This window comes from Notolepis coatsorum (assembly GCF_963971535.1).
Source record: "Notolepis coatsorum genome assembly, chromosome: 6".
Classification (NCBI taxonomy): domain Eukaryota; kingdom Metazoa; phylum Chordata; class Actinopteri; order Aulopiformes; family Paralepididae; genus Notolepis; species Notolepis coatsorum.
This window is the reverse complement of record NC_140170.1, coordinates 63,486,650-63,508,180: the sequence shown is the minus strand read 5'-3', so window position 1 is coordinate 63,508,180 and position 21,531 is coordinate 63,486,650. Positions and strand designations below refer to the sequence as shown.

The window sequence follows — 21,531 nt, the reverse complement described above, 5'->3', positions numbered from 1 at the left end:
CACAGACACACGCCCATACACACCACGCACACACTCTTACACACACGCATACACACACACACACGCACACACACACGCACGCACACACACACACACACGCATACACACACACACGCACACACACACACAGACACACGCACACACACACACAGGCACACGCATACACACACACACACACACAGACACATGCACACACAGACGCACACACACACATGCATACACACACGCATATAACACACACGCATAATGTACACACACACACACAAACATGCTACACACACACACAAATGTGACCTACACACACAAATGCAACATATACACACACACACACACACACACACACACACACACACACACACACACACACACACACACACACACACACACACACAAAACTGGGTAAACACACACACACACCACTGGTTTATTGCAGCCTATAGAGGCGTGACCTTGGCTTAATCCAGGGCTGTGTTTCTGGACCCTAATAATAATAAGGTTTTCCTGAGAAGATTAAAGCTACCTCTGGAGCTGATCTCAGAGCTGTGTTTCTGTTGGACCCTGAGAGGGTTAAAAACGACAGTACCTCTGGAGCTGATCTCAGAGCTGTGTTTCTGTTGGACCCTGAGAGGGTTAAAACGACAGTACCTCTGGAGCTGATCTCAGAGCTGTGTTTCTGTTGGACCCTGAGAGGGTTAAAACGACAGTACCTCTGGAGCTGATCTCAGAGCTGTGTTTTCTGTTGGACCCTGAGAGGGTTAAAACGACAGTACCTCTGGAGCTGATCTCAGAGCTGTGTTTCTGTTGGACCCTGAGAGGGTTAAACTACAGTACCTCTGGAGCTGATCTCAGAGCTGTGTTTCTGTTGGACCCTGAGAGGGTTAAAACGACAGTACCTCTGGAGCTGATCTCAGGTCTGCTGTTCTCTTTCTCAGCTCGCACATGTCCTCCCAACCAGTACTCCTGTGCCAGCGGGCGCTGCATCCCCATCTCCCTGGACATGTGACCTGGATGACGACTGTGGGAGACCGCTCCGATGAGCCCCGCCTCCTGTGGTGGGTCCCCTTCCTGCTCACATCTCACCTCCTTTGATTGATTGATTGATTGAAAACTGTATTAACAGATTGCAGAATGGGTACAATACAGTACGGCTCAATACACACAATTGTTAAGGGGATGCAGAGCAGAGAAAGACTTTCGTCTTGTTACATCAGGGTCCATCAGGGTCCCCCATTTTCAATTCATCATAACTAGGGATGCTCGATATTGGCTTTTTTACCGATACCGATATTGTCCAACTCTTAATTTCCGATACCGATATCAACCGATACCGATATATGCGGGGTTCCCCCCCAAAATTTTTATAATTTCAGGTAATTAACATTACATATCTCTTGTTGTGGAATTAACACAACATTATGCATACTTTTGACAATAAATAAAATCAGAATTTGTTCTTACTTGCTTGCCTGGGTAAATAAAGATTATAGAAATGTAAAAAATGTAAATTAATAAAAAAAAAAAAATTGAAAACAGATACCGATATTTTCCGATATCACATTTTTATGCCGATACCGGCCGCTAATATCGGTAGGCCGATAATATCGGACATCCCTAATCATAACATACATGACATACAGATAGACAGTACTGCTACATCTATACATTTATGACATACCAGATTTACAAATACAGTACTGTTTGTGATACAAAAGAGAGTCTGAAAAGAGAGTATATACATTTGACGAAGAAACTGTACATTGGAGGAGGTTGGGTAGGTGGGGGGGGGGGGGGAACTGTACATTGGAGGAGGTTGGGTAGGTGGGGTGGAGGGGGGGGGAACTGTACATTGGAGGAGGTTGGGTAGGTGGGGTGGAGGGGGGGGAACTGTACATTGGAGGAGGTTGGGTAGGTGGGGTGGAGGGGGGGGGAACTGTACATTGGAGGAGGTTGGGTAGGTGGGGTGGAGGGGGGGGGGAACTGTACATTGGAGGAGGTTGGGTAGGTGGGGTGGAGGGGGGGGAACTGTACATTGGAGGAGGTTGGGTAGGTGGGGTGGAGGGGGGGGCGGGGTGGGGTAACTGTACATTGGATTATCCACGAAACCTTACTTTCGTGTATTATTGGGTTAGGACATTTACTGTCATTTCACTATGTCTTGTGTATGTATGTGATGAATAAACCTCTTGGATCTTGAATCTTCCTACCTGGAGAATCACTGATGCATTCATCAAGAGTTCAAATTAGAGCGGTTGGGAATAGTCCAAATTAATCTATTCATCGAGTTTCAATTCCAACTTCGATGAAAACAAGATATTCGGGGGTGCTCCAGTAGCACACCATGTACCGCGCTGCGTTGCGGAATACCGTGCTGCGTCACGGACCTGGTTGACTCCGAGTTCGATTCCCGGACTCGCCGTCATTTGCCGAATGTCTTCCCCTGCTCTCTCTCCCGTTTCACCCTACATCTGTCGGTCATGCTTGACCAGAAAAGCGATAAACGCAAAAAAAAATGAAGTTTAAAAAAAAAGAAAACAAAATATTCCAGATAAAAAAACGATTATCGTGCCGCATGCCGCGTTGCTCCCATTTTGTTCTTGTGCTGTAAATGCAGCGCACCCTTCCTTCTCAGCTCTAGTTAATAAAATAACTTTTTACAAATAGGAACCAAACTGAACTGCACACACAATTTACACACAATTCCTAAAGGAGCAATTCACCCAAAGATTATAATTTGTATATCAACCACTACTCAGTACTCACCCAGTGATGCCTTGAATTCATGAAGATTCTTTTTCCTCGCACGTCTCTCCACAGTGAACGTAGAATCGATTAGAGACGGTCGAAATACTCGATGAATTGAAGCTAATGGAGATTTGGTTGAACAACAGCAAAACATCCGTTGACAAACTCTCTCACAACTTGTGCCACAGTATAACCCAAGTCTCTTTTATCCAGTCGTGTGCTCAGTACTTCACAAACATAATATGCATTTCCGCATGAATCTTGCTAAGAAAAACAGGAAGTGCCGTCTTCAAACCTTTAGTGTGCCGTGTTCATGATGAGAAGGGTCCATATGAGCGACCCACTGTTGTGGTATTCACAACTAAATCATTAGTAACTTCGAGTTGCTCAGTTGCCTCGCGACCGTGTCCTCATGACTTCAACCAACTTGAAGTCGAGACCACAAAACTCCCAAATTCCATTTGAAGGCAGCCTTGAACCGGAAATGTTTTCGTTCGCAAAGTTTTATGCATGCATGTGTTTGTGAAGTGCTGAGCATACGACTGGATAAATGAGACTTGGATTATGCTGCACAAGTGGGGAGAGAGTATGTAAACGGATGTTTTGCTGTTGTTGAACAAAATCTCCATTAACTTCAATTCATCAAGTATTTCTACCGTTTCTTTGGATTCTACGTTCACCGTGGAGACATGCGAGAAGAAAATGAAATCTTAATGAATTCAAGGCTTCACAGGGTGAGTAGTTGATTATAATTTTTTGGGTGAAGTTCTCCTTAAGTCAAGTTAAAGTCTTCATGGTCCATATTGAGAAAGTCAGTTGGCAGAAGCATCCATGTTGAAAAAACACATTCAGGAAAAGAAGAAGAAGACAGAAAACACAGCATCCCACAGAAATGTAGTTTTTTTTTTATTATTATCTTTTTTTCCCCTCCTTTTTTCCGATTTTTCTCCCATCCCACTGTTAATCGTTATGCCAATTCCCAACCCCCTTCCTGGTTGTTGCGCACCCCCCCCCCCCCTACTGTTGGTCCGAGAGGCCGGAGACTATCACATGCTTTCCTCCGACGCATGTGCAGCCAGCCGGCAGCCAGCCTGGCAGCGCAGATTCTCACCGGGAGAGTGTAACGTGTGGAAGGTCACACTACCTCCCTCCAGATCCTACCCTCGCTGTGCAGGCGCCCCGACCGAACTGTAGGGGTCGCTGTCCACAACCCCCAGGACCCACCCACGGCTTCCCTCCCACTAACTCAGCCAAACGAGTTAGTATAGCGATCAGCCCGAGCCAAGGCAATGCTGACTCTCCGGGAGTCGAGACCGCAGCCTCTTGCATTGGTGACGAGCACAATCTCCGCTATGCCACCTGACCGCCACAGAAATGTAGTTAACAATCATTGGTTACGATACTGTAGACCAGTGGTTCCCAAACTGTGGTGCGCGCGAGCGCCCTCTAGGTGGTGCGTGACATGAAAAGGCTAATGGTGGTAAAAAAAAGAAAAAAAAAAGAAAAATTTACAATAAAATTTCATACAAATCTTAGTCAAACCTTTAGTATTATGGATATTAAACATGCTGGCAGACTATTGTCGTGAACATTTTAATTAAATAAAGAAATTCCCTATCCATAGTCGCCGTGGGAAGAGATAAAATAGACTGTAGAGACATACTGCATGTGTCCTTCATGTGTCCCTGTGGGGAGAGTGGTCACAATAACAAGGCATGTCCTCACAATGTCACCAATAAAACCAATACATGACACGCTCCTCACATCTTGCGGCAAGTTAGTTGTAGAGAGAGAGAGAAAGAGAGAGAGAGAGATACAGAGAGAGACAGACAGACAGAGAGAGAGGGAGAGAGAAATACAACCCAATAAGAACAATAGTTAGAATGAACAATAAACCAATAAATGACAAATGCATACACATACCTCACACGTTGCAACAAATTAGGTAGAGAGAGAGGGAGAGAGAGAGCAAGAGAGAGACACTTAACACATTGGACGCCAGACCCGAGATAAGTCGGGTTTTCTATCGTTATTTATTTTATTCGATATTCCATTCATAATCCATCAAGGGAGCCTGTGTTATCATTGGAGATGAGTCTGAGATCGCAAACGTTCAATACCGCCACCTGCCGCCTTGCGGTCGGTATTGCACATCCTTGGAAACTCTCTAGCTTGGGCTGTATGTTGATCTAAAAAGTCCGTGCAGGTTTTCCTAGTTGGGCATGGCGAGCGCTTATAACACATGGATTGAGGATAATCAAGCACTCCTGGTTCATGTTCTTTGGTGGATTATGTTGGCAACACAATCGACATCAATACTTGGAATGCCGATCAGATAATTGGAATATTCTTTTTGCAGTACATCCTAGTCAAGGTAAGGGCTATATGGTATCAAGCTTGCGTTGATCGAACGTATGTGTGTAATGTGTGTGTAACGTATTCCGTTGGTGACGATCGAAGCATAGAAACCCCCCCACCCTTTCATGCATGCATGATGAAACATAATACCGATAATATAGCGTTGATTTCAGATTGATTGTTGATCCAGGCGAGGAACGCCACGGTTTCTAGTGAAATGCACTAAACGCTGCATAGCGGCGTTTCCTGGGATCAGACAGAATTACTCTAAAACTATACTCATATTCACCACGGTATAAAACGGGAATGTATGGATGAAAAAATTTAACGATAGATACTCGATGTCAAATGGGCAATAGTTTTATATCCATAGCTATGATATTTAATATAGTTTTAGCCCTGCAAACACCGGCATGTTTCCCTATTCTTTAAAGCGCTGGCATTCTTGCCACACGGCCCACAGCGACCTCTGGCGCTGAAAGTGTTAATGGCTTGTGGAACGAATGACAACCTGCATCTAGGGGGGGGGGGGTTCTGGTGTTCACAGTGTTGTTTGCCTTATTCAGTGTTCTGTCTCTGTCGATGTGTTCCATACTTTGGAAAATGTAATCCCTAACAATTTACTGGCTGTTACAGTTTTCTGTGCCTCAGTAGCGTCGTGCCAAACCAGCAGACGATGCAGAAGGTTGAGACACTTTCAATACAAGCGCAACCAAACATTCTAAGCATTTTGTCGTGGACATCAAACAAGAGTGATTCCTTTAAAAAGTTAAACCAAGAAACATGCAGAACATAGAGGCTCACTAAACAAATAACGCTTGAGCCTCCAGTGCCTGGTTTCTTAAACTATGGGTTGGGACTAGGGATGTCCGATATTATCGGCCTAACGATATTGGCATTAAAATGTAATATCGGAAATGATCGGTATCGGTTTTCAACAACATTCTTTTTTTTTTTACATTTATTTAACCTTTATTTACCCAGGCAAGCAAGTAAGAACAAATTCTTATTTTATGTATTGTCAAAAGTATGCATAATGTTGTGTTAATTCCATGACAAGAGATATGTAATGTTAATTACTGAAATTATTCCGTTTCTTTGGGGGGGAAACCCTGCATATATCGGTATCGGTTGATATTGGTATCGGAGTTGGACAATATCGGCATATCGGATATCGGTAAAAAAGCCAATATCGAACATCCCTAGTTGGGACCCACAATGGGTTGCAGGCTCTCTCCTGGTGGGTCTATACCAGTACAGATGGCAAGAGGTGGATCTAATGTCTAAACAGTGCATCTCTCCACGTCTCTCCACCAGCCTACCCCACCTGTTTCCCCCTCACCCAGTTCACCTGCAACAATGGACGCTGTATCAACATCAACTGGCGTTGTGATAACGGTTAGTGTCAGCCACTCCTCTCCTCTCCTCTCCTCTCTCTCCTCTCCTCTCCTCTCCACTCTCTCCTCTCCTCTCCTCTCTCTCCTCTCCTCTCCACTCTCTCCTCTCTCTCCTCTCCTCTCTCTCCTCTCCTCTATCTACTCTCATCTCTCTCCTCTGTCTCCTCACCTCTGCCTCCTCTCCTCTCCACTCTCTCCTCTCTCTCTCTCCTCTCCTTTCCACTCTCTCCTCTCTCTCTCTCCTCTCCTCTCTCTCCTCTCTCTCCTCTCTCTCCTCTATCTCCTCTCATCTATCTCCTCTCCTCTGTCTCCTCACCTCTGTCTCCTCTCCTCACTCTCCTCTCTCTCTTCTCCTCTCTCTCCTCTCCTCTCATCTTTCTCCTCACCTCTGTCTCCTCTCCTCGCTCTCCTCTCCTATCCTCTCCTCTCTCTCCTCTCCTCTGTCTCCTCTCTTCTCCTCTCCTCTGTTTCCTCTCCTCTCTCTCCTCTATCTCCTCTCATCTCTCTCCTCTCCTCTCTCTCCTCTATCTCCTCTCCTCTGTCTCCTCACCTCTGTCTCCTCACCTCTGTCTCCTCTCCTCGCTCTCCTCTCCTCTCTCTCCTCGCTCTCCTCTGTCTCCTCTCCTCTCCTCTCCTCTCCTCTCCTCTCCTCTCCTCTCCTCTCCTCTCCTCTCCTCTCCTCTCCTCTCCTCTCCTCTCCTCTCCTCTCCTCTCCCCTCCTCTCCTCTCCTCTCTCTCCTCTCCTCTCCTCTCCTCTCCTCTCTCTCCTCTCCTTTCCTCTCCTCTCCTCTCCTCTCTCTCCTCTGTCTCCTCTCTCTCCTCTCCTCTCCTCTCCTCTCCTCTCCTCTCCTCTCCTCTCCTCTCCTCTCCTGCAGTGTGTCTGTGGACAGTATAAAGTCCTGTCTTCCCTCCATCACTTTAGCTTGTTGCTAACATTAGCTTGTTGTTTGTCCAACCATCACATAGTTTCTGCTTTCCTTCTATCTTAAGTAGAGGTCTGTGTGTTTGTGCCTTTGTTTCCTGTCGTTATGTGTTGTTTTTGTTGTTGTTGTTGTTGTTGTTGTTGTTGTTCCATGTTGTGCCGTTAGCCCACTCCGCTGTCTTCCGTTGGTTCTGTCTTTCAGAAAAGGATTGTGGGGATGGCTCAGATGAGTCGAATTGTCCGAACCCGACCGGTTAGTGCATAGATCAACATGCACCGTAGCCTAGCTTAGCGCTAGCTTAGATTCTAGGAGCCTAGCTGCTAGGACAGATCAACATTCACCATAGCCATGGCACTAGCCTAGCTGCTAGGACAGATCAACATTCACCATAGCCATGGCACTAGCCTAGCTGCTAGGACAGATAGACATGCACCATAGCCATGACGTTAGTCTAGCTGCTAGGACAGATCATAGACATGTCACTAGTCTAGCTGCTCGGACAGATCATAGACATGTCACTAGTCTAGCTGCTCGGACAGATCATAGACATGTCACTAGTCTAGCTGCTCGGACAGATCATAGACATGTCACTAGTCTAGCTGCTCGGACAGATCATAGACATGTCACTAGTCTAGCTGCTCGGACAGATCATAGACATGTCACTAGTCTAGCTGCTCGGACAGATCATAGACATGTCACTAGTCTAGCTGCTCGGACAGATCATAGACATGTCACTAGTCTAGCTGCTAGAACAGGTCAGAGGCGGTTCAGGGACAGCTTCACTACTACTCACGCTACTCACCTTACGTGATTCATTTAAACTCCAACGGCATGTTTACAATTGAAACCAAATTGTATTCGAAACAAATCAAATTACACACAATTCAAATCTATAGGCCTATCACCTGAATATCTCAAAGCACTGGAGTCGACGGGTGAACGGGTTTCAATAAGTAGCCTATGGGATGGCAGTCTGACATCAGAGTGAAGGTGTCTCACGAGCCGCCGACTGTCATGTTATTAATATGAAACGAGGCCATCAAACTGTATCAAGGATACAGTGGGCTGCGTGTTTAGCTAGTACGGCTCAGGGAGTGTGTGTGCTCTGCTCTGCTGCCAAGCTCAATGAAACATCATTGGGCGCGTTCACTCACGGTGCATGATTTGATCTATGCAGTTTCTGTCATTATCTATCTACTCTTCTCCTCTCATATTCTATTTGATTTGCATTCTGTTTCCCCCTCCTCTCTTATGTCTATACATGTTAACTGTAATGAAAGAAATTCATTCCGCCTTGTAATTATATCCCCCCCCTCGGGCTGCGGGGGGGGGGATGGCGTGGTGCATGCGAGCGGGTGTGTGTTTGACTGTGTTGGTGTTGCAGATAACGACTGTGGGGACAACAGCGATGAGGCGGGCTGTAGCCACTCCTGCTCCAGCGCTCAGTTCAAGTGTAACAGCGGCCGGTGCATACCGGACTACTGGACCTGTGACGGAGACAACGACTGTGGCGACTACAGCGACGAGACCCACGCCAACTGCACCAATCAGGGTGAGCGGCAGCTCTGTGGTCCACCTATCCGGTGATTGAGTCTCATATGCATAGGTGGCCTTAGCTGTGTTTCACCCGTTGCAACTGAAAGGGGCCCCACTTGCTAGCAGGGCCCCCGGATTGACAAAGCAAACACACCCTGGGGTCGATACAGCAAATGCATGCTCTGTGCCATTGTGGATAACTGATGCACGTTTAGGCCACTGCTGCCATTTCTAGAACCTAGAAGAGGCGTACGATCAAACCAGCGTGATTTCTAATTTTGAGGACTGACTGAGTTTTGTTGTTAAGAGTTCTAGAAAAGTTTGCAAAATAAAATAAATGACCCCTAAATGGCAGATAATAGGGGAACAGTAAAGTTATGTCACAGTAAAGTTCTGTCACAGACAGTAAAGTTCTGTTACAGTAAAGTTCTGTCACAGTAAAGTTCTGTTACAGTAAAGTTCTGTTACAGTAAAGTTCCATCACAGTAAAGTTCTGTTACAGTAAAGTTCCATCACAGTAAAGTCCCATCACAGTAAAGTTCCATCACAGTAAAGTTCTGTCACAGTAAAGTTCCATCACAGTAAAGTTCTGTCACAGTAAAGTTCTGTTACAGTAAAGTTCCATCACAGTAAAGTTCCATCACAGTAAAGTTCCATCACAGTAAAGTTCCATCACAGTAAAGTTCTGTCACAGTAAAGTTCCGTCACAGTAAAGTTCTGTTACAGTAAAGTTCTGTCACAGTAAAGTTCTGTTACAGTAAAGTTCCATCACAGTAAAGTCCCATCACAGTAAAGTTCCATCACAGTAAAGTTCTGTCACAGTGAAGTTCTGTCACAGTAAAGTTCTGTTACAGTAAAGTTCCATCACAGTAAAGTTCTGTCACAGTAAAGTTCCATCACAGTAAAGTTCCATCACAGTAAAGTTCTGTCACAGTAAAGTTCCATCACAGTAAAGTTCTGTCACAGTAAAGTTCCATCACAGTAAAGTTCTGTCACAGTAAAGTTCCATCACAGTAAAGTTCTGTTACAGTAAAGTTCCATCACAGTAAAGTTCTGTCACAGTAAAGTTCCATCACAGTAAAGTTCCATCACAGTAAAGTTCTGTCACAGTAAAGTTCCATCACAGTAAAGTTCTGTCACAGTAAAGTTCCATCACAGTAAAGTTCTGTCACAGTAAAGTTCTGTCACAGTAAAGTTCCATCACAGTAAAGTTCTGTCACAGTAAAGTTCTGTTACAGTAAAGTTCTGTCACAGTAAAGTTCTGTTACAGTAAAGTTCTGTTACAGTAAAGTTCTGTCACAGTAAAGTTCCATCAGAGTAAAGTTCTGTCACAGTAAAGTTCCATCACAGTAAAGTTCTGTCACAGTAAAGTTCCATCACAGTAAAGTTCTGTCACAGTAAAGTTCCATCACAGTAAAGTTCCATCAGAGTAAAGTTCTGTCACAGTAAAGTTCTGTCACAGTAAAGTTCCATCACAGTAAAGTTATGTCACAGTAAAGTTCCATCACAGTAAAGTTATGTCACAGTAAAGTTCTGTTACAGTAAAGTTCCATCACAGTAAAGTTCTGTGGCAGTAAAGTTCTGTCACAGTAAAGTTCTGTCACAGTAAAGTTCTGTTACAGTAAAGTTCTGTCACAGTAAAGTTCTGTCACAGTAAAGTTATGTTACAGTAAAGTCCCATCACAGTAAAGTTGTGTCACAGTAAAGTTCTGTCACAGTAAAGTTCTGTCACAGTAAAGTTCTGTCACAGTAAAGTTCTGTTACAGTAAAGTTCTGTTACAGTAAATTTATGTCACAGTAAAGTTCTGTCACAGTAAAGTTCTGTCACAGTAAAGTTATGTTACAGTAAAGTTCTGTCACAGTAAAGTTCTGTTACAGTAAAGTTCTGGCACAGTAAAGTTCTGTCACAGTAAAGTTCTGTCACAGTAAAGTTCTGTCACAGTAAAGTTCTGTCACAGTAAAGTTCTGTTACAGTAAAGTTCCATCACAGTAAAGTTCTGTTACAGTAAAGTTCTGTGACAGTAAAGTTCCATCACAGTAAAGTTCTGTTACAGTAAAGTTCTGTTACAGTAAAGTTCTGTCACAGTAAAGTTATGTCACAGTAAAGTTCCATCACAGTAAAGTTCTGTTACAGTAAAGTTCTGCTACAGTAAAGTTCTGTCACAGTAAAGTTCTGTCACAGTAAAGTTCTGTTACAGTAAAGTTCCATCACAGTAAAGTTCTGTCACAGTAAAGTTCTGTTACAGTAAAGTTCTGTTACAGTAAAGTTCTGTCAGAGTAAAGTTCCATCACAGTAAAGTTCTGTTACAGTAAAGTTCTGTCACAGTAAAGTTCTGTTACAGTAAAGTTCTGTCACAGTAAAGTTCCGTCACAGTAAAGTTCTGTCACAGTAAAGTTCCATCACAGTAAAGTTCTGTCACAGTAAAGTTCCATCACAGTAAAGTTCTGTCACAGTAAAGTTCCATCACAGTAAAGTTCTGTCACAGTAAAGTTCCATCACAGTAAAGTTCTGTCACAGTAAAGTTCCGTCACAGTAAAGTTCTGTTACAGTACAGTTCTGTCACAGTAAAGTTCTGTCACAGTAAAGTTCTGTTACAGTAAAGTTCCGTCACAGTAAAGTTCTGTTACAGTAAAGTTCTGTCACAGTAAAGTTCTGTTACAGTAAAGTTATGTCACAGTAAAGTCCCGTCACAGTAAAGTCCCGTCACAGTAAAGTTCTGTCACAGTAAAGTTCCGTCACAGTAAAGTCCCATCACAGTAAAGTTCAGTCACAGTAAAGTTCTGTCACAGTAAAGTTCTGTCAGAGTAAAGTTCCGTCACAGTAGTACGAGACATGTTGTTGTTGACTACACGTGTTGTTGTTGACTACACATGTTGTTGTTGACTACACGTGTCTCTCCATACCGGCCAGGGGTTGAACAGTCATATAATTACATCATAAATACAGTCTTCCCCCTCCTGCCTGTTTGTACGCTATGGCAGGATACCATACTATGTAATTAAATACACTGGAAAGAACCATCGCTATCTGTCAGCTCCATAAACACAACTTTACCTGTTTACGTCTCGTGGTGTATTATGTAATTGATGTACTGTGAAATTTTAAACATTTTTAAAAGGGCCTCGCCCAAATGGCGCGGCCGTTTGTGGCCGACTTGCAAACGACCCGTCGAGCGCGGGGTTTCTGAGCTGAAACGGCATGAAAGGAAAGCTACGACTTCACCGTGATGGATGGAAGTCGAGGGGATTTCTGTACAAACGTATCTTTATCTGCCACCTACGCCGTGGGCTGGAACCAGACGTCCAGAGTCCCTGCGGCTCATGGGCCCGTCTGGGTTTGGCTCCCCTTGCGGTGCACACAGAGTGGGGGAGGTGGAATTCTGAGGTTTTAATGGAGGTCCAAATAGGGGGCAGGCAGGAGAGAGAGAGATCTAGAGAAGAATGTCTTGAATGTAATAAAATCAATAGATTTTTTCTCTCTATCTCTCACTCTCTCTCACTCTTTCACTCTCTCTCCCTCTTTCCCTCTTTTTCTCCATCTCTCTCTCTCTCCCTATCTCTCTCTCTCTATCTCTCTCTCTCTCCCCCTCTCTCTCTCTATCCATCTCTCTCCCTCTCTCTCGCTCTCCCTATCTCTCTGTCTCTCTGTCTCTCTCTCTCTCTCTCTCTCTTTCTCCATATATCTCTCTCTCTCCCTCTCTCTCTATCTTTCTCTCCCTCTCTCCCTCTCGCTCTCCCTCTCTCTTTCTCTCCCTCGCTCTCCCCCCCCTCTCTCTCTCTCTCTCTCTCTCTCTCTCTCTCTCTCTCTCTCTCTCTCTCACACCATTTCACTCTCTCTCTGTCTTTCCCTCTTTCTTTCTTTCTCTCTCTCTCTCCCTCTCTCTTTCTCTCCCTATCTCCTTCTCTCCATCCCTTGTGTCAGCCATTTGACCTTTTGATGCCCACGTCTTCCGTTGACGGTCTTAACGGCTGACGCCAGTGATGGCCCTAATCTGACGAGGCGTGGTTCTGTTCTGTGTGAAGCCCTCATCCCCTCAGCGGCCTCCCGCTGTTACGCTATTAGCCTCGATGTAAAAGGATGTCCCGGCCATTGATTGGCACTGATTAAGCCGTCGCGGGTCAGAGATGAACGTCCCCCTGGCTGTTTGTAATTATGTGATACATGAGTTGTGTTTTATAAGTGAACCGATGAACCTCTTCATTTCAAATCTGTTCAGTCATCTGCCGAGTTCTCCGCTAACAACCGGCTCCTCATTAGTTATTGTTTGTACAATATCTTTTGTATGAGGCACAGTTTCCATGCTCCAGGCTCTACAGTACGTTCCGGTTTGTCAGTTATTCTCGTCGTCGACGACAACAAGACTATGCCTCAAGACAAAAGATTATTGCAAAACATCTGTCCTGTGGTCTCTGACTGGATCGTGCTGCTTTTGTTTATTCTTGTTGTATAGTTTTATAAAGATTTTTCCCCAACCGCCGCTCTTAGCAGTTACTGCATATGACCGATGCTCTCTAATTAATATCGGATTACAGTCTACTTACCGCTTCACTGACCTTCCACACACGCACGCACGCAAGCACGCACGCACACGCACGCACACACACACACACACACACACACACACACACACACACACACACACACACACATTTGTGTGAGCTGGCCGATGTCCCCGGAGAGGGATGTTAGAGACGGCAATTTGTATTAATTTCTCTCACACGGACCTCAGGGTTACCATAGGGAACCACTCTGAGATCGCTAGAGTGCAATACCGGCCGCATCCTAGTAGGTGGCAGTATCACCCACCCTTCAAAACCTTTTTTTCACACCCGGTGTTACGTTTAATTCACTCTGGGCGCAGTTTTTTTGGTCAAGCGAGTCTAGCGGTTCACTCGATGGCATTGAAACGCGTCCATTCCAATGCCCCCGATGCATGTGTTGTGGTGGATTATGTTGGCGACACAATGGACACCAATACTGGAAATCACGATCAGACAATTGGAATATTATTTTTTTTCACATCGATCGCAACCATGTGTAACGTACCCCAGAACGTATGCCGTTGGTGACAATCAAAGCATCAAAAAACGACCCCCCCCCCCCCCCCACCCCCACCCCCTTTCATGCATTCATGATGAAACATAATACCTATTATATACATTTGATTTGGAAATAGTAGTTTGTCCAGGCGAGCAATGCCAAGGCTTTTAGTAAAAATCACGAATTGGTCCATAGCGCCGTTTTGTGGAATTAGCCAGGATCACTCTGAAACTATACTTATATTCACCACGGTATAACACCCGAACGTATACATGAAAAAATAATTATTTTTCACATATTGAACGATGGATAGTTGATGTCAAATGAGCCATAGTATTGTATCCATAGCTATAATATAGAATATAGATATAACCCTGCAAACACTGCCACACATTCCTATCTCTTAGAGCGGTGGCACAGTAGGAACAAAGATGCTCTAGGCCCGCGGCGCTGAATGAGTTAATAGAACACCTGTGCGGCGGAGTGATACTTATAGCACTCATGGAACGCCTCTTGTCCAATCAAATGACTTGGCTGGAACTAACTGTTGTATAACTAACTATATCACATTAATTTGCTCTGTATATATAAGATATATCTCCTTTAATTTTAACAAGTTAAAAGGACAACCCAGGATATCATCCAGACTGTAACGTTTTAAAGTTTAAAGTTTAGTATTTTAGTTTTAAGGAATTGTATGCTTATATACAATTCATTATATACAATTTATTATATACAATATACATATATATATATACAATATACAAATTGTGACAAATTGTAAGGCGCTAACTCATCACTGCACCCTGTATGCCCAGGTTGGCTGGCCTGCACTGGCCACCTGCAGACTTGTGCATCATTGGTACATATTGATTTACAAGGCAATTCTCTGCCTCCTCCCCTCTTACTTGTGTACTTATATGGTCCAGAAAAGTGTTCAGTTATTTATTTTCTACGTTCTCAAAGCTCCTTTTTTACCTACCTGGGTTCCATCCTAGAGGCTAATCTCTCCTGTGACAAAATAACATCCAATGTAATAAAAAAAGTCAACCAACGAACTCGATTCTTGTACCGGATCTCCTCTCTGGTAAACAAGAACACTGTGAAGACTCTGGCAGGAGCACTCATTCAGGGGTACTACGACTATGCTTGCACCTCATGGTACCAAAGCACCTCAAAGGCGCTAAAAACAAAATTACAAACATCTCAAAACAAACTGGTCAGACTACTGCTTGACCTTACTCCTAGAACCCACCTCACCCCTGCCCACTTTGACAACCTAGGATGGCTTAGAGTAGACGACAGAGTACAACAACTTGCAATGGGCCTGGTCTACAAGATACACTACACGACCAAGGTACCCATGTACATGTCAAAATACTTCCCAAAGGTCAGTGAATACCACGATCACAACACCAGAGGGAGCTCCACAAATCATGTTAAACCCAGATTCGGCTCAAATAAGGGACTAAACACGTTTCGCAATTATGCCACATCAATGTGGAACGCCCTACCCAAAGCTGTAAAGGAATGTGGATCACTACCCACTTTCAAAACCTCTCTCAAGGGACACCTACGGGAGACTGCAATTCAACACTGGCCCCTGTAAATATCCTAACCCAACCCCCTCCAATGTACAGTAATTTACCTAGTATGGTTTTGTCAATAGTTCAATGTACAATTGTGTTTGTTTGTACAGTGTCTCCTCCCCCCCCCCCCTCAATGTACAGTGTTACTTGTTTATACAGTGTGCCCCCCGGCCCCCCCCCCCCCCCAACCACCTCCAATGTAAATTACCCAGTATGGTTGTCAATATCCCAATGTACCCAACCCCCCCCACCCAACCTCCTCCAATGTACAGTTTCTACGTCAAATGTATATACTCCCTTTTCTTGACTCCTTCTGTATCACAAACAGTACTGTATTTGCAAATCTGGTATGTCATAAATGTATAGATGTAGCAGTACTGACTATCTGTATGTCATGTATGTCATATATGTCTATATGAATTGAAAATGGGGGACCCTGATGGAAACAAGACAAACGTCTTTCTCAGGTCTGCATCCCCTTAACAATTGTATGTATTGAGCCGTACTGTATTGTACCCATTCTGCAATCTGTTAAATAAAGTTTTCATTCATTCATTCATTCCTATTGTCTGTTTCCAATGTTCGTATTGAAATGGGAAAGAGAGCATTTCGTTATTCTGTTACAGAATGACTGTGAAACTCTCTGGCTATGTATCACTGGATGCTTTTAAATGCCTCATGAAAGGACTAGACTTTTCCCTAATAGTCTATTATTGCTGCCTGCCCTGCTATAGGTTGCCTCTGGCTCTGATATTGGTTGTTTAGTGTATTTGTGTAAATTGTTGTTGTTTTTTTGTATATATGTGCAACTTTTGTATTCCCTTGCTGCAGCTTGTCTTGGCCAGGTCTCATTTGAAAAATAGATTTTTAATCTCAATGTGACTTTCCTGGTTAAATAAAAAGAAATTAATACAATTTGCTTGACGAAAGGCACATACCAGGGGGGGGTCACACAGGGGAACCATTTCACTGCAATGTATGTGTACTTCTGTATATGTGACGTATAAACGTGAACGTTGAAAGGTCATCCAGTACAAATTCAATTATTTTCTTCTTACTCTGGTTAATAACCAAAGGTGACCGGTCCTTCCAATTTATGCCCCCCCCCCTACCCTTTGGAACACCCTCCCCCTTTCTATGCGTTCACTTGACTCCCTGTCCACTTTTAAGGAACAGTTGAAAACGTTTTTATTCACAGGCTTTTAATTAATTTTAATTAATTAATGGTTCTATACTTTGTTTATTTATTTATAATTGTTGTTTTGTTTTTAGGACTGACATTTATGTTGCACTCATATTTAGTTATTTAAATTTACTTATGCTATGCCTATGCTTACGTTGTGTCAGAATTGTTTTATGTGTAGTGCGTTTATCTCTATGTAACTGTTGCTATGTTTGACTTCTGTGAAGCACTTTGTGATTTTATCTGTGAAAGGTGCTATACAAATAAAGTTTACTTACTTACTTACTTACTTACTTACTTACTTACTTACTTACTTACTTACTTACTTACTTACTTACTTACTTACTTACTTACTTACTTACTTACTTATTTACTTACTTACTTACTTACTTACTTACTTACTTACTTACTTACTTACTTACTTACTTACTTACTTACTTACTTACTTACTTACTTACTTACTTACTTACTTACTTACTTACTTACTTACTTACTTACTTACTTACTTACTTACTTACTTACTTACTCTTCACCCCCCCCCCTCCCCACAGCCACGCGCCCCCCCGGCGGCTGTCACACGGACGAGTTCCAGTGTCGGATGGACGGCCTGTGCATCCCGCTGCGCTGGCGCTGTGACGGAGACACCGACTGCATGGACCTGAGTGACGAGAAGAACTGCGAGGGCGTCACGCACATGTGTGACCCCGCTGTCAAGTTCGGCTGCAGGGACTCCGGTAAGGAGGAGGACCAGGCCCTGTGTCCCCCTTGTATTAGACACAGGGACCAGGCTATCAGACACAGGGACCAGGCTATTAGACACAGGGACCAGGCTATCAGACACAGGGACCAGGCTATTAGACACAGGGACCAGGCTATTAGACACAGGGACCAGGCTATTAGACACAGGGACCAGGCTATTAGACACAGGGACCAGGCTATTAGACACAGGGACCAGGCTATTAGACACAGGGACCAGGCTATTAGACACAGGGACCAGGCTATTAGACACAGGGACCAGGCTATTAGACACAGGGACCAGGCTATTAGACACAGGGACCAGGCTATATTAGACACAGGGACCAGGCTATTAGACACAGGGACCAGGCTATTAGACACAGGGACCAGGCTATTAGGGCCCTTTCTCACTCACGTTTGGAGATCGAATCACTGCTCCCGAGAACGGGGGGGGAGTGTTCTCACTCACCCCTTTTGCGATGCGAAACGGCGCTGATTCGTTTCACCCCCCGCTGAACGGGATCTGTTCGATGAGGTGGTCTCGGAATCGTGCCGTGCGGTGCGGGGGGCGTGACACACACAACGTCATTACTGTCATGCTTGCTTGAATTTTGGGCAGATAACACCACACACAGCAACAACTGGAGAATACCCACAAAAACGATATTTATGGGCAATTTGAGAGTTCAGACCTCAGCCAAAAACAAGTGGATGAAAACATGAAGTTATTGTTATAAGGACCCCAGTCCAAGCTACAACAGTCTGCATTCCCTTAACAATTGTTTGTATTGAGCCGTATTGTATTGTACCCATATGCAATATGTTAAATAAAGTTTACATCCATTCATTCTGCTAGCATTACCGATTCGGCGATTGCATGAGCAGCTGGCTAACGTTAGCTATCAGACCGTGTTAGCTCAGAGCTCCTCTTTCAATCTTAACAAGCATTAAACAAATGGCCCAGTCATCTATTCACCGTTGTTTAATACACACGGTGTTGTCTCTAATGTTATCTAGCTACTGATGGCTCCCGATATCATCAGTTTGGTGCTGGCTAACTAGCGTGAGCTAACGTTAGCTTCTAGCCACAATGCTATACTGTTATAATGGCATCTTCCATTCACGTTAGCATGCAGCTAACAATGTAGCTAACAAAAGTCACCGATCTTTTTTGAGACTAAACTATCCGCTCTTGGTGGTCACTTGTGTTGATGTTAGTTTTGTTTCATCAACAAATGACAGGCAGAACACACAGTGAATGTATCCGTTTTGTTTATTGCACGTTCTTTGCTGAAAAGAAAGTGCTACAGGCTATACTAGACTAGGCTAAGCTAACTAGCGTTAACCGTTAGCTTAGCGTTAGCCCTGGGAAACGCTCAAAAGCGAACTCTACAACACCATCCATTCTTGATAAAATGGGGTGGATTATATTGACAAGGCTTGACAACAGAGGTTCAAATATAACTTCATATTTATTGCTTATTTATTCATTTTATATCAGTATTCAGTCTCCAGCACCATGTTAACACTTCCTGTGTTTACATTTTTGAACGTGACATCATCACCTACGGCAAGCGTAAACGCTCAAAAGGCAAACCGTAAACAGAACCCGGAACGAAACAAGACTGCAGTGTGTACGCAAACTAGAGGGGGGAGAGGGGGGGGGGAGTTCGATTCAGATCTCGGAACGGGCCAGAACGGAACGAAATAGAAACAAATAGGGTAAGTGAGAAAGGGCCCTTAGACACAGGGACCAGGTTATTAGACACAGGGACCAGGTTATTAGACACAGGGACCAGGCTATCAGACACAGGGACCAGGCTATCAGACACAGGGACCAGGCTATTAGACACAGGGACCAGGCTATTAGACACAGGGACCAGGCTATTAGACACTGGGACCAGGCTATTAGACACAGGGACCAGGCTATTAGACACAGGGACCAGGCTATTAGACACAGGGACCAGGCTATTAGACACAGGGACCAGGCTATTAGACACAGGGACCAGGCTATTAGACACAGGGACCAGGCTATTAGACACAGGGACCAGGCTATTAGACACAGGGACCAGGCTATTAGACACAGGGACCAGGCTATTAGACACAGGGACCAGGCTATCAGACACAGGGACCAGGCTATTAGACACAGGGACCAGGCTATTAGACACAGGGACCAGGCTATTAGACACAGGGACCAGGCTATTAGACACAGGGACCAGGCTATTAGACACAGGGACCAGGCTATTAGACACAGGGACCAGGCTATTAGACACAGGGACCAGGCTATTAGACACAGGGACCAGGTTATTAGACACAGGGACCAGGTTATTAGACACAGGGACCAGGCTATTAGACACTGGGACAAGGCTATTAGACACAGGGACCAGGCTATTAGACACAGGGACCAGGCTATTTGACACAGGGACCAGGCTATTAGACACAGGGACCAGGCTATTAGACACAGGGACCAGGCTATTTGACACAGGGACCAGGCTATTAGACACAGGGACCAGGCTATTAGACACAGGGACCAGGCTATTAGACACAGGGACCAGGCTATTAGACACAGGGACCAGGCTATTAGACACAGGGACCAGGCTATTAGACACAGGGACCAGGCTATCAGACACAGGGACCAGGCTATTAGACACAGGGACCAGGCTATTAGACACAGGGACCAGGCTATTAGACACAGGGACCAGGCTATTAGACACAGGGACCAGGCTATTAGACACAGGGACCAGGCTATTAGACACAGGGACCAGGCTATTAGACACAGGGACCAGGCTATTAGACACAGGGACCAGGTTATTAGACACAGGGACCAGGTTATTAGACACAGGGACCAGGCTATTAGACACTGGGACAAGGCTATTAGACACAGGGACCAGGCTATTAGACACAGGGACCAGGCTATTTGACACAGGGACCAGGCTATTAGACACAGGGACCAGGCTATTAGACACAGGGACCAGGTTATTAGACACAGGGACCAGGTTATTAGACACAGGGACCAGGCTATTAGACACAGGGACCAGGCTATTAGACACAGGGACCAGGCTATTAGACACAGGGACCAGGCTATTAGACACAGGGACCAGGCTATTAGACACAGGGACCAGGCTATTAGACACAGGGACCAGGCTATTAGACACAGGGACCAGGTTATTAGACACAGGGACCAGGTTATTAGACACAGGGACCAGGCTATTAGACACTGGGACAAGGCTATTAGACACAGGGACCAGGCTATTAGACACAGGGACCAGGCTATTTGACACAGGGACCAGGCTATTAGACACAGGGACCAGGCTATTAGACACAGGGACCAGGCTATTTGACACAGGGACCAGGCTATTAGACACAGGGACCAGGCTATTAGACACAGGGACCAGGCTATTAGACACAGGGACCAGGCTATTAGACACAGGGACCAGGCTATTAGACACAGGGACCAGGCTATTAGACACAGGGACCAGGCTATCAGACACAGGGACCAGGCTATTAGACACAGGGACCAGGCTATTAGACACAGGGACCAGGCTATTAGACACAGGGACCAGGCTATTAGACACAGGGACCAGGCTATTAGACACAGGGACCAGGCTATTAGACACAGGGACCAGGCTATTAGACACAGGGACCAGGCTATTAGACACAGGGACCAGGTTATTAGACACAGGGACCAGGTTATTAGACACAGGGACCAGGCTATTAGACACTGGGACAAGGCTATTAGACACAGGGACCAGGCTATTAGACACAGGGACCAGGCTATTTGACACAGGGACCAGGCTATTAGACACAGGGACCAGGCTATTAGACACAGGGACCAGGTTATTAGACACAGGGACCAGGTTATTAGACACAGGGACCAGGCTATTAGACACAGGGACCAGGCTATTAGACACAGGGACCAGGCTATTAGACACAGGGACCAGGCTATTAGACACAGGGACCAGGCTATTAGACACAGGGACCAGGCTATTAGACACAGGGACCAGGCTATTAGACACAGGGACCAGGT

General features: G+C 44.9%; 1 protein-coding gene across 1 annotated transcript in view; it reads left to right on the top strand.

Moving 5' to 3' along the window:
- Positions 1-21,531, top strand: part of LOC311229511 (low-density lipoprotein receptor-related protein 1-like) — a 375,389-nt gene that overhangs the window by 146,958 nt on the left and 206,900 nt on the right. The window contains 3 exon segments of the mRNA XM_084315588.1: positions 6,418-6,498; positions 8,805-8,972; positions 17,321-17,503. Of these exon segments, the coding sequence (XP_084171714.1) occupies positions 6,418-6,498; positions 8,805-8,972; positions 17,321-17,503 (432 nt within the window).